At 43.7% G+C, this 14,194-nt stretch overlaps 1 protein-coding gene across 1 annotated transcript; it reads left to right on the top strand.

Moving 5' to 3' along the window:
* Nucleotides 1-11,183: 11,183 nt before the first annotated feature.
* CCDC184 (coiled-coil domain containing 184) lies at nucleotides 11,184-13,334 on the top strand. Its single transcript, XM_058557571.1, has one exon. It carries the CDS (start codon nucleotides 11,521-11,523, stop codon nucleotides 12,109-12,111), a length of 591 nt encoding a protein of 196 aa, XP_058413554.1. The 5' UTR covers nucleotides 11,184-11,520; the 3' UTR covers nucleotides 12,112-13,334.
* The last annotated feature ends 860 nt before the right edge of the window (nucleotides 13,335-14,194 follow it).

Here is a 14,194-nt window from a genome sequence, read left to right as displayed (position 1 = left end):
ACAGCAGAAAAGATTAGAGAACTTGAAGACATAGAAATAGAAACTATTCAAAATGAAGTACAGAGAGAAAAAAGATTGAAAAAGAAAGGATCAGAGCAAAAATGATCTGGAACACATATCAAGATGTTTAACATACACGTAACAGAAGTTTCAGAAGAGTCAGGGGCTAAAAAATTATTTAAATAAATGATGGCTGAAAAATTTCCAAATTTGAAAGCTCAATGAAATCCAGGCAGAATAAACTTAAAGAAAAACATGCCAAGGCACATGATAATCAAACTGCTAAAAACCAAGGCTAGAGAAAAAAATTCTAAAAGCAGGCAGACAAAAAAGACATATTATATATAGAGCAGGGATTGGCACACTATGGCCCATGGATCAAATCTAGCTTACCTCTTATTTCTGTAAATAAAATTTAGTTGGAACACAGCTCCACACATTCATTTGTGTATTTGCCATGGCTGCTTCTGTGCTGCAATGGCAGAGTTGAGTAGTTGCAACAGCCTAAAAGGCTTGCATGGCTTGCAAAGCCTGAAAAATTTACTATCTGGCCCTTTGCAGAAAAGACTGCCATTCTGCTATAGAGGAACAAAGAAAATAATGCCAGCAGATTTCTTATAAAAGCTATGGAAAGCAGAGGACAAGGTCAACCCAGAAGTTTTTACCTAGCAAAAATATCTCTCAAAAATAAAGGTAAAATAAGAACTATTTTAAACAAACAAAAGATGAATTATTAAAGGAAGTTCTTCAGGCTTCCTTTATAAAATAACACATAAAAATTCAGATCAACACAAAGGAATAGAGAGTATGAGCAATGATAAATATGCAGGAAAAATATAAAAAAAAATTTTTCTCACATTTTAATCTCTTCAAAAGATAAATAACCAGAGTAAAAATAATAAAAATGCACTTGGGATTTTAGCATATGTAGAAGTAATATGTATGACAATAAAAACACAAAGGACCTAAGAGAGGAAACGAAAATATGTTGTTGTAAGGTTCTTACACTATTTGAAGGTAGACTGTGATAAGTTGAACATGTATAATATAAATTCTTCAGCTGCACTGTCCAATACAATAGCTACTTGCCACATGTGGCTACTAAAATTAAAATTAGAGAAAATTAAAAATTTATTTCCTTAGTCATACTAGCCATGCTTCAAGTATTCAATATCCGTATGTGGCTAGTGGTTACCATACTGGACAGTGCCGATATAGAACACTTCCATCATCACAGAAAATTCTATTGGAAAGAACTGTTTTAAAGCAGTAATAACAACAACAAAACAAAAGACAGAAAAGAAAAAGAAAAGAAGAGGAAGAACTAACAAGCCAATAGTGGAGGTAAAAAGAAATCATTTTAAAATTCAATTAATCTAAACATTGGAACAGAAATAAGAAAAATGAAACAAAGAACAGATGGGACAACCAGAAAACAAACAGTAAGATGATAGACTGAAGCCCAATCTTATCAATAATTGTAATAAATGTAAATGGTTTAAACGTCCCAATAAAAGAGTAGAGATGGTCAGGTTGGATAAAAGTAAGATCCAACTATATTCTGTCTATAGGAAATCCACTCTAAATATAAAGGCACAGATATGACGAAAGGAAAAAATGGAAAAGATATACCATGAAAACATTAATGTAAAAAAAGCTGAAATGACTCCATTAATATTAGACTAAGTAAATATTAGAGCAATGAATATTACCAGGAATAATGAAAGGCCATTTCATAATGATAAAGTGGTCAGTTCAACAAAAGGACATAACAATCCTAAATTGTTAAACATCTAATAAGAAAGCTTCACAAAATAAGAAGCAAAACCTAATAGAAATGAGAAATAGATAAATCCACAAATATAGTTTAAATCTAAATACTAATTTTATTAATATCAAATATAATTGAACTAAGTGCTCTAGATAAAAGATAAAGGCTGCCAAAATGGATAAATGGCAAAACAAAACAAAATCTGACTATATGCTATCTACCAGAAACATACTTAAAACTTAAGGAAACAGAAGTTGAAAATAGAGGAATGAAAAAGGATACATCATGCACCCCATACAAAAGAAAGCTGGGGCATCTATATATAAATATAAGTCAAAACTGACTTTAAGACAAAAAGCATTATTAGTGAACATGAAATAATGAAAACAGTTCAATTCACCAGGAAAATATGACAATTAAAAATTTTAAATTACACTTACAACATAGCACCAGAATATATAAAGCAAAACTTATCAGAACTACAATAAATTTATCAGAAGGATAAATTCACAAACATAGTGGAAGATTATAATAACCCCTTCTTAGTGATTTGTAATATAAGTAGACAAAATCACTTAGGATGTAGAAAATTTTTATAAACAGTTTATAAATTTGTACTATTGGATATATTTAAACCTTGCATTAAAAAAATGCAAAACACATATTCTTTCACAATGCACATACATAACAATTATAAACAAAGCCTTGTCTATTAGGCAAATTTCAACAAATTTTGAAAGGTTGATATGGAACAGGAAGTGTTCTTCAACTACAATGGATTTAAGCTACTAATCAATAAAAAAAAAGACAACCAGAAAATTCTTATGTTTGGAAGTAAGAAATATTAATTTATTCAACAAATATTTAATGCTTGCTTACTATGAGCCAGGTACTGTTCTAGGCACTTGGGATTATACCATAGAGATTAATAATTAAAAGTCTGACAATACCACCTGTTGGAGAGAATGTAGAGCAATGAGAACTTTTACCCTGCTGGTGGAGTGTAAATCATTACAACTGCTTTTGAAAACAATTTGATATTTCCTAGCAGAGCTGAAGATAAGCATACCCTATGATTCAGCAAGTCCATTGTATGTATAAACTTTAGAAAAACTTCTGTTATGTGCACCAAGAGACGTGTGCTAGAATATTCATGGCAGCATTGTTAATAACAGCCTAAATCTGAAAACAACTGAAATGTCCATCAACAGTACAGTGCAATGGTAGAATATAGATAAATACATTGCAGCATATTCACACAATGGAATAGAGTACAAGAATGAAAATGAACAAAGCAGAGGTACCCCCAACACATTGATGACTTTTACAAAGATAATGTGAAAAAGAAGCAAGCACAAAATGACAAATTGTGTGATTCCATTCATTTAAAGTTCAAAAGTATAAATTCTTTGTGATTCCTTCCATATAATGTTCAAAAACAGGCAAAATTACACTATATTGGTTAGTGTTGTATAAATATGTGATAAACTATAAAAATAAGCAAGAAAATTATTATCATGACGATCAAGATAGTGGTTACTCATAGGAGGGAGAGAATTTTGACTCCAGTATAGCAGTGGAGGACTCTGGGGAGAGGAGGGAAGATGACTGCAACACTGTTTCTAGGTACTGATTATACATCCATTGACTTTATTCATTAAATTGTACATGTATGTTTATTTGTTTCTATGTATTTGTGCTATATTTCACAATTAATAAAAGTCCAAAAGAAAAGGAAAGAAAAAAAGAAAGGTGATAAAGGCATTTTAAACAAAGAGAACAGCATGAATAAAGGCATAGAGGCATGAAAGTGTGCTGGGTGTATGGGAACAAGTAGACTGGTGCATCTAAAGGTAAACAGTGAGGCAGAAAGTGTGGAAAAATATGAGCCGGGAAGCTATGGGAAGCCTTGGGAACATTTGAAGCTGGATTATGAAAAGGCTCAAATCTGAATTTTAGGTAGATTCTTCTAACTGCTGTGAGGAGATGGAACACAGGGAGGAGACAGTTTTAAAAAACATACAGTCACTTCAGGACTTTTCCAATTTTGGGTTGGTGGTTAAAACGTGGGCAGTCAGTTGCCAAAAGATCACAGAGCTGGTCTCAAGGGTAAATAAATCTATTTCTTTGCAAGCTAATCTCAGACAAGTAAGGCTTTCCCAGTTTTCAAGTCCTCCTGGGAAGGAGATCAGGCTCCTTCTTCTCACATATCCATCACCCTCAAGAAGTCCTTTAAGAAATCTTACTTAAATGCCTCATCCTGCCTCTTGCCCTCACGATGGAATCAGGGAACAATGCTGCTCTCTGTCCTCTGTGCTAGTTCGTCCGAGAGTTAAAAATCTACTGAGAAGTTCTTATTTGCTTCTAGCTTTTCCTTCTCTCTTACATCTCTGTTGATTATTTCCTGTCTTCCATTAGACCTTAGACTCAAACTACAGTCCTGGCGTCATCTCCATCTCCTTAGAATCTTTCTCCATAATCAATCTTTTCTATGAAAAGAATATCCCCTGAAACACAAATAAAAGTCCACAGGCATGAAGCAGAGAGGCCTTATGTCCCACAGACCTTATTACAATTTAAACGCTGGAGATTTCAATGTTTTAATAATGTAAAATTGTGGGCAGTTTAATATCAGTCACACCTGGAGGTATCTTGGATGGTACACATTGTTTTGCTGAGTGGCAAAAGCCACTAACGCCATTAATAAGAGGGAATTGATTTTTAATAATATAAGAAGCAACTGGAAGCAGATGTGTGATATGGTGACGGATGAGCTGAGACGAACAAGAGATTGGGTATGTGAGTCAGGATCATCCTCTGAGGGGAACTGAGTCCCAGTTTAATGCATTTGATCTGGGCGATCATCAGTGAACTTCACATGAAATTGCCGTCGGGCTTCTTAGAGACCCAGACAACACTATTGAGAAATCAGGTCTTATTGAAATTGTCCTACTAAGATTATTTAAAGACTAATCTCAATTCCTAGAGTATTGCTTTTTGATTCATGTTTGATGTTTGGTTTTACTCTCCTGGAAAGACTGATCTTTATATTTCCTTTGTTATATATTTGATCAATGTGGAGAGTTGTTGTTTGGATTGGTTTTAGAACAGAAGTAGGGAAGGCACAAGCAAGGGACAAAAAAGCCTCAATTTTATTACAGTAAAATGTACTCTGGGCTAACACTACCCTAAATTACCAGTCTACCAGTTCAGAAATCCAAAGGGAAGAGAAATACTAGCATTAAAGCATAGTAACCTTTCTATTCAAAATATCTCTTCCCGGTTAGCTACCAATCTCATAATCAGTAGCAGGGGACTTTTTTGAGCCTGTCTCTAGTAGAACAGAGTATAAATCAGGAGTTCTCCTCCTTGACAGACAGAATGGGGATATAGGCGTGGCATCATCCCATTCCCAAACAACATTGAGGGGAGGGGAGAGCATGCAGTCCTCTGACTTGGAGTTCTGACTAAAACTTGGCCCCAATATCTTTGAAACTTTGATGGGGATAGTGGTAGAATACGCTGCTGGGGGTTCATGTGGTGCGGTAGGTGATAACTCATTTCAAAGCTGAAAGCACTTTTCTGTTTTGCAAGAAGTGGAGACTTCCATGTGTCTTATAGTAAGTATTCCTGTGTCCAAGAAAAGCCACTAAAAGGGCCATTTAATTGTGTGAACATAAGCCATAGATCACCAAAGGAGGTGGCTGAAACCAAAGAAGCTAACCTGCTCTCTAAGATGAGGCAGAGCTGGAGCTCTGCAGGCTGCATGTCTTTAAGGGAGAGGTTTCTTTTTCTAGGTGTGGATTCAGGCTTGATTCATTTACTCAACAAATATCTATTAAGCACCTACTATGTGCCAGGCACTAGTCTAGGTGCTGGAGATATCACAGTGAGCAAAATCAAACTTCTGCCCTAATGGATCTGACACCCTAGGTGGAGGTGAAAGACAATAAATAAACAAATAAGCAAACAAGTAAAAATATAGTATGACAGACATTAACTGCTGTGGATAAGAATAAAGCAAAGTAAAGGGACTAGAGAGTTCCAGAGCGAAGGGGATCCTTGTGCCTTAAAACAAACAAGCAGGCATTGTGACTATAAACTGTAAATATGTGGTTGACCACAGAAAATGGAGCTGTTTTCACACAAGACCTCTTAAAACAGGGGCTTCAGGGTCTGGGTGAAAAAGTTGGAGGAAAGGCCCTTCTCTTCACTTTTGCCTAAGATCCAGCACCGTTGTGGTACTTTGAAGATGTGGGTTACATTTTGGGGACCCTGTCCATGATACCATCACGAATACTAGTGTAGTCCCCATTTGTGTGTGTTGAATAGAACTATAGTGCACCCTCACAGTGGCTGCTAAACTGCTGCTGACAGAGCCTTGATGGCCCTTGGGATACCACCTTGTAGCAAAACGGAAGTGGTAGAAACCAATTTTGATAGTATTTTTAGGGCCTTTGAGAGGTATGAAGAGGGCATAACTAGAGGTATTAGTAAGAGTGAGACTTACAAAATTTTGTATGAATTGTTTACAATAGAATACCACAGACTTCCTCAAGATATGACAGGTGAGAAGGGGCCTGAAAGTTTGCATAAGTCAGTATTGAGGAACACTTCTTTAAATGGAAGGGAAATCTGTGGCAGACATACCACAGTCCATACCCTGCCCAGATACTTGGACATAATTTCCTCCAAATTGGACTGATACTCTGGGAGAGGTAATTTGTCAAGAAAAATTGCCCCATAGCACCAGAAATTGTGAGTGTTCTCAGGTGGTACAGCATTATCAATGCCTGATAAGGATTATGACTTGCAGCCAAACCAAGCCCTGAGCTGTTGGCAATTTTCTGGGGGGAGAAAATATAGGGAGAGGATGGAGGGTGCATGAGGCCCTGTACCTCAGAGGTCATGGGTAGCTCTAGATCTCTGAATGCCTGTGTCTGTGGCCAACTACCCAGCAACATTTAGACTGGATCTAGTTATGTCAGAGTGGCACAGGATAAATGACTGAAGATGCACTGAGAGGTGGAAAAAGACCTCTGCAAGTGTTGACATAAGAGAGGCTGTTGCAGAGGGGTGAGGGTGAACACCAGCAAAACAGGTTAAATTGGAATGACAGGTTATTTTCAGTGGAAATTGAGACTGTGTGAGAAGTTGGAAGGTCCTCTGGAATTCTTGCTCTGAGTAAAATTAATATGGAAGAGAAAGAAATGGGGGAGGGGGTTGCCTTTAAGACTCCTAAAAATAGTTTGAGGGCACACAGCAAGCAACTGAAAGTCCAGTTCAGGCCTTAAGTGAGGGGTGTGTGTGTGTGGCTCACCTCATGGCCATGTCTGTGACACTAAAGACTCTTGAGAGTGTGGACAGTTGGACCCTCTCTTCTGTCAGAAGCTTATAAGGGCTGAGAGTCCTTGCAAACTGTCATGCCCATTACTGTACAAGTGTGGAGGAGATAAGCAAAGCAGGTTGGCTGTAACACCAGGCAAACCACCCTCTTATGCTGAGAAAGTTTAGTCTATGTGACAGACAAAACCCACAACAATATGCATATTCTCAGCCTTTCAGTCTTTATTACCCTCTAGGAGGGAGACCTCTGTCACTGTCCTGGCACCTATGCAGACCAGGGGAATGAGGGACAGAAGCCAAGGAGCTGAAACCAGGACAAGGAGTTTCTTCTTGCAGAAGAGAAAAAGAATTCACCCTGGAAGTGAAGGGGTTGGGGGAGTGAAAAAGCAAGGGCCAGGCTTGAGAGAAAGTTTGGGGGTGTTTGGGGAGAATGGAAACAGAATGGCAGCAACAGCTATGCCATAATATGTGAGATGAATAGAGAAGGAGGGAAGAGAAGTTTAAGATGTTTTGCTCTGTGCTAGGAAGGCAAACTCCTTAAGAGTTTTACCAGAGACTATATTAAAAATCCAAAGTGCTTTTTAATTCTTTTTGGCCATTGGATGTGTTTCTTTTCAATGTGATATGCTGAGATGGGCCACAAGGCAACTCAGCTTCATAAAAGTTACATTTGGGGAGTATTGTGGATCTAAGGTGCAGCAGTCAGCTGTACCTTGATTTTGACCATCATTCTAGATTTGAGTCAAGTGAGCATCTTCATCATGACCATTGGATTTATAGTGCAAACAGTACACTGGCTATATAAAATAGAGACTGGAGATAAACTAAACATGAGATAGAGGAAAATGGCAGAGACTACTAAGAACCACAACTTGTGATGTTTGGAACTAGGTGTACCTGACAGAGACCTAAATCTATGCAGCATGGAGTGCCCTCCCCCAATTGGCTGGTGAGACTGGGATGAAGGAATATAACGGCTAAGGCAATTCCCATAGGATAAAAGAAAGGCAAAAAACAGAAGAGGAGCGTGTAGGGCTTATTTTTCTCTCTACGTGGCATACTTGCTATGTGTGAATACTCTAGTGACATGGCCAGAGTATCCATTTAGCCCACTTTTGCTTGGGAATGGATCCACTCAACAAACCCTAGGGCATTGGCATCCAGAGGGCCCAGCCCTGTAACCCAGCCAGCTGACTGAGGCTCCGCTTTGCTTTCTGCATCTGTCCCCCTTATTTTTCTGAGACTAGACCTTTCTTCCATTTTCGCTTGTCTCACTTTCCACACAGAATTCCTAAAATGATCTGGTTCTGAATCTGATGCACCAATGGTCTCCTCCTTATATTTTCAAGTCCTGCTACTAGTCCACTCCCCCAGTTCCCACCTACCCTTGGCTCTCAAATGTCTGACCTGGAACTTGACTGGATCAGCCACACCCCTTGATCTCTGCACCTGTTTCCTATGTTCTTTCATGCTTCTCCAATACTTCCCCCTCCCTCTAGGCTCAGACTCCCTGTACTCTCAGCAGACTTCATGCCAGTGCCTCTGGGCAGCATGATGTAATCCTATGCTGAAACCCTTGACACACAGGGTATCCTTAACAATAGTGGCAAAGGACATTGTATGATGGCATAACCCAGCTCCTACTGTCTAGGGGCTATGTTTAATGTATAGTTAAGCCTAAAATGGGAGGTCCTATACTGGGGACAGGATCACTCCTTGTAGATAGAAGGCAGGGACCCACCTGAAGGGTAAGGGAGCTGGCAAGATGAAATCATCCATGTGAAGTGCTGGTCAAGAGATGTGAAGTAACAGACCCAGACAAAAAAAAAAGAAAGTCATGTCAGTCTTTTCTGGCTACTGCAGAGCTCTCCTGGGAAGGATGAACAGAGGGTGGAACCTGTATGAGCTGAGAACATGCTTGCTGTAGTATGATCAGAAACTTATGCTGTGTAAGCTCAGCTGTTTTTTGTTTTGTCTCTGTTTCTAGTTTTCCTATAGTTTTTTTGGTAAAGTTTTTCAAAATACCAGCCCACTTCCGGTGTGCTTAGGGAAATCAAGGAAAAGCATTTCTGTCTTCTCCTGAACTTTAGGAATAACCTGTGGGGCACATGGTGGAGGTAGGAGTGATAACCAAGGTGAGAGCACCTCAAGTTTGTGCAACGAAGGAAGGAATGAACAAGCAAATGGGATTGAATCATTTGTTTTAGAAAATACAATACTGTAGGGTTTTTAATTTGTTCATATATTTGTTTTGGGGAAATCAAATTTCTAATGGTTGCATAATACTTTATTATATCAGCAATGCCTTAAACATTTTGTTGTTTAGACTATTTCCCCATTTATTTCTATTTTGACAGCAGCAAGACACGCATAGGTCAAACAGTTTTTTAGTGCCATAAAAGTTTCTCTGGGTCAGCCCCACTCTTCAGCATTAGAGTATGCAACCAGGGAAACACCAAGGTAATACAATTGCTATGGTTGAACCACTAGTATACAAAATGCTCACCCATTCCTAGCTTTTCCCCATCTTGAAGTGATGTGGCTTGTTTCTCCTCTCCAGATTTGTTTTTGTGAACTTCATTTTTGGTTTCTGACTACTTGGTTTCTCCAGTTTATTAAGGTCATTATTAGTTAGTATGCTGCTGCCCATGTGCTGTTTGCTTCTTAATCTGAAGTCATCTGTAAATACATTAAACTCAATTTTTCTTCTTCCTCCTCCCCTTCCGCTCCATCCCTCAAATAGGGAAAGGAGTCATCACACAGGTTGAGACACTCAGTGTATGCAGTCTGTACAGGGGCACTGGGCCTGCAGAGGGGGAATGACGCTCACACACAGTCCCCCCATCCATCCCTTACATTGTCAACAACTCACCCTTTCACCTGTGAGCTGACACAGAGTGTAATTCAGAGGTAGAAATAATATTATAGATTATACAGTACAATTCCCTAACAGATCAGGAAAATGATTTATTCAAGGTCTCTGAATTAATAAGCGGCAAAAACAAAACTGAATTCAGGTCTCCTAAAATCCACTACGTGTAGGCGGAGAGTTCCAGATGAGAGAATGGGACATAGTGGTTCTTGTTCAAGTATTCAGTCAACAAATGTATTGAGCATTTACGTACTTACTACGTGCCAGGCACTATTTTAGGTGCTGGGGATTCCGTGATGGAGGGCGCAGAGGTGACAAAAATCCCTGCCCGTATGGAGCTTTCGTTCTCAAAATTTAAGTACTTTGCCTTACCATCCTGGAAAAACTCCCAGAGCCCTGGGTAGGAGCAGTTGAGTCTCATATGGGAGGGAATCCCATCCTTTCTCAGCTCCTGTGCTATCAACAGCTAGAGGGGTGATTTACTGCAGAAGCCGAAGGGAGAGGGGAAACCTCCGTAGTCCCCTCCCCTGCCTCTGCATCGCCAACGCCGGGCGGGGCAGGCTCCAGGGCGCCACCGTGCCCCAGCTCAAGTCTGAGATTATTAGCATCAGCCTCTCTACCCTCTCTGCTCTCCTGCGGACGGCTGGAGGACAGAGAAGCAGGTCCCGGCTCTAGCGCCCTCTTCTAAAAAAGGACTGCAGGCGGGTGAAAATCCTTCCAAGGCAGTCGCGTTCAGAATCTAGTATCCAGCCTGGTAGAGGGACGATCTCTCCCAGACCTGAGGGTTTATGCAGCAAATTGCTCTCTCATGCTTCCCTATTAAACATTGCAGCCACACGCTCTTTCCAGCCTCAGCTGAGGTCACTGCAGCGTCCCCCCCACCCCGCACCCCCCAACCCCCGCTGGCTCAGACTCCAGAACTCCACTGCAGCTTCCCCACCATCCTCCTTTTCCTTCTCTACTTCCTGGTTGCCATGGAGACACACGTCATTTACGTGGCGTGCGTCGCCTTGGAAACACAGGAGCATCCGCGGCGCGGCTGGGAGACCCGCCTCTGCCGCTCCTACCACACTTCGCGAGCGCTGCTCGTTAATGGCCGGGGAGAGTCCCGAGCCGGACCCGCTGCTGGCCTCAGCCTCCACCCGGGCCCCTACGCGAGCGCTTCTGTGACTCAGGACACCGGCGGGCACTTGCTGCTGTGGCGTCCGCAGGGCGGCGCTGACACAGGCGCAGTTCAGGAGGGGAGGCAGGGCAGGGCGCTTTCGCCCCAGGGCGAGCCGGAGAGACGCCGGCCTTGGGACTCTCCTCGGGTGCTCGTCCCACCGGCGCTTCCCGGCCTCCGCCCATCCTGCCCTCGCCCTCCGCCCGGGACTTGGCTCCTCACTTCGGCTCCCCACCCGTCTCGGGAGCCTCCTCTTCCCTCGGCTCCTCCCCGCCCATCTGAGGACCTGTCCCCCTTCCCGCCCCTCCCCCACCCTGGACGCCGGGCTGGACCGGACCCAGAGCCGCCACCGCCCGTTTCTGCCACTCAATGGAGGACGGTCTGCTGGAGATCATGACCAAGGACGGCGGCGAAATGCCGGCACCTCTGGAGGTGTCCACCGTGCCGGCCGTGGGGGACGTGATCTCCGGGGAGTACAACGGCGGCATGAAGGAACTGATGGAGCACCTGAAGGCCCAGCTGCAGGCCCTGTTTGAGGACGTGAGAGCCATGCGGGGGGCCCTGGACGAGCAGGCCTCGCACATCCAGGTGCTCTCGGACGACGTGTGCGCCAACCAGCGGGCTATCGTCTCCATGTGCCGGATTATGACCACCGCGCCCCGCCAGGGCGGCCTGGGCGTGGTCGGCGGCAAGGGGAGCTTCTCGGGGCCCCCCCAAGAGACGGAGACCCCTTCGCCTGGGATCGGGGACAGCGATTTGCTGGGTCGCCATCCTGAGGACGAGGAGGATGACGATGAAGAAGAGGAAAAGGAGATGCCCAGCTCCGCCACACCCACTAGTCACTGTGAGCGCCCCGAGAGCCCCTGTGCTGGTCTCCTTGGGGGGGACGGGCCACTTGTGGAGCCCCTCGACCTCCCCGACATTACCCTGCTGCAGCTGGAGGGTGAGGCCTCTCTGTGAGGGGACTCGGAGGGGGCATTACTTTCCTGGGCTGGCTTTGGGTTTCCGAGTGCATGACGGAGGGGACTGAACGGCGCGGTGCAGCGTGCTTTACTCCGACCGCTGCTCTTGTGGGTCAGGCAGAGAGAGACTCCCTCGAGGAAGGATTTATAGGGTGAAGGACTTTGGGAGCATGGAGAATTCTTTCTGCCTAACCAAGCGAGACGTAGCAAACTGCGGAAAGGTGAGGTTCCGGGAGAGGAAGCGCCTACCTCTGGACTCCCATTCACCCCCTACTCTGCCCTTTCCCCCTTCCCAGCCAACAGGAGAACCCCCGAATTGTGTAAATAAAATTCTGCTTTTTCTATTCTGAAAAAGGACTTATCTAGGACTATGGCAAATAATCTCTAACGATTTACCTAGAAATTAAGGAATTGGGGGTATTCTGTTCTGGCAACAGAAAATTTACCCTTCTGCTGAAATCCAAGATATTCAGCGCTCTGCAGAAGCCTCTCCCCCTCACAGATCTCTGCGCCTGCTGATTGGTAAAGGAAGCTGGAGGAGGGAACTGCAGCCCTAGGAATCTGGGTGAATGGGGTTCCAAGGGCCCCTGGGCGGGGAGGAGCTGGCTATGAATGTGCATGAAGACATAATAGCTCAACCTCTAGGATTTTGCATGCAGAGCGGATCCTGCCTTGTCACTGACTTCATCTGGGATTGCTTTATCTACTCACTGGGGCTTAGAGAACAAAGCGCCCAGTTCACAGGCAGAGACTTGGGGGTGCTCAGCAACAGCTCAGATTTAGGGGACATTTGAGGGACTCTTGGGGGCTGCAGCCAAAAACCGTCTCTCTCCTGGCTACACCCGCTTAACTTCAGTTCTTTTTTCTGTCAATATGTCCCTGCCCACTGCCTCTCGGTGTTGCCTCCATAAAGTCTTGTGTGTGTTATGTGTGTCGACTTGTGTAGTAGTGTGTGAGCCCTGAGGGGCAGGGCTTGTGGCTCTGGTGTTAGGTTCAGGGGGCATCAGACCCTTTTGTGAGCCCCAGGCTATCATGGCACTTTCCCCTCTCTTTTCCTCTTTTCCCCCACAACCAGGGCATGGAGCATGTGGCTGTCCTGAGGTTCTTAACTGATGTGCCTCCCTCCCACCTCAAGTGGTGACTTTGTGTGCCCTTCCTCCTCCTCTGTGTATTCCTTCTCAATGCTTTCCTTGGTGTTAACCTTAATAAAGAGGCGTCATCTCCCCTCCTTGCTGACTGGTACTAGGGGGATGTCAGGGTGGGGCTTCTGGGCCCACTGCATGGACCAGGGCTTCCCTCCTCTCTCTTTGCCTCCAGTTTCAAGGAGTTAACCATCCTTGCCCTGGTTGGGACACACATTGCCAACTCTGTCTGCTTTCTCTTCCATCCTGGACCTTGACCTCAAGCTGGACTAGGGAAGGAGCGAGTACGTGTTGAGACTCCCAAACTAACAAGGGTTTTTAGTAGCCACAACTCCAGATGTGCAAGAGACTTCTTTTCAGTGAAGCACCTGACCCCTGGGAGATGATTTCCAAATTGGAGTCCTGGAATGGCAGGAATGACACCTGTTCCACTGGAGGGTAAGGGAGGGGTTCTTGTTTGGCAGGGACTGCTCTGGGAGTAGAGTGACACATCACAAAGGAAACCACAATAACTGCCTCAGGCCTCTAGTGGAGAATGCTGGTAAGGTGTTCCCCAGGGAGCTTAGACTGACATCAGCTCTAGTCTGCTCCCTTGGGTGCTGGAGATTTCCTGAGGCTGCCCTAAACAATATTTGGGAGAAGAATGATCTGGGGTGCTGTGTATGTGTGCGTGCGTGTGTGCGTGTATGCATATGGATGTGTGGGTATGGGTGGATATGTGTGTATTCTTGCTGCTGGTTGCTGCAGAGAGGTGGAAAGAGCACTGGAGTCACAGATCTGGGCTTGAATCTCAGTTCCAACACTGAATGACTGCTTGAGACTTGGTTTCCTGCTTGAGACTCAGTTTCTATGTAAAATGGGGACAAAAAGTTGTTGGGGAGAAGAATATCTGAGACCCCTAGGAAGTCTTGTGCAAATGTTAGTTTTCTTATAGTTCTT

The sequence above is a fragment of the Diceros bicornis genome, chromosome 17, assembly GCF_020826845.1.
Source record: "Diceros bicornis minor isolate mBicDic1 chromosome 17, mDicBic1.mat.cur, whole genome shotgun sequence".
In the NCBI taxonomy this organism is placed as follows: domain Eukaryota; kingdom Metazoa; phylum Chordata; class Mammalia; order Perissodactyla; family Rhinocerotidae; genus Diceros; species Diceros bicornis.
The sequence above is the reverse complement of the archived record's forward strand: the minus strand, read 5'-3'. Positions and strand labels throughout refer to the sequence as shown.

Bases quoted from the DNA above. Each gene is read 5' to 3' on its own strand.
- CCDC184 (XM_058557571.1), top strand. From the start codon at position 11,521: ATGGAGGACGGTCTGCTGGAGATCATGACCAAGGACGGCGGCGAAATG.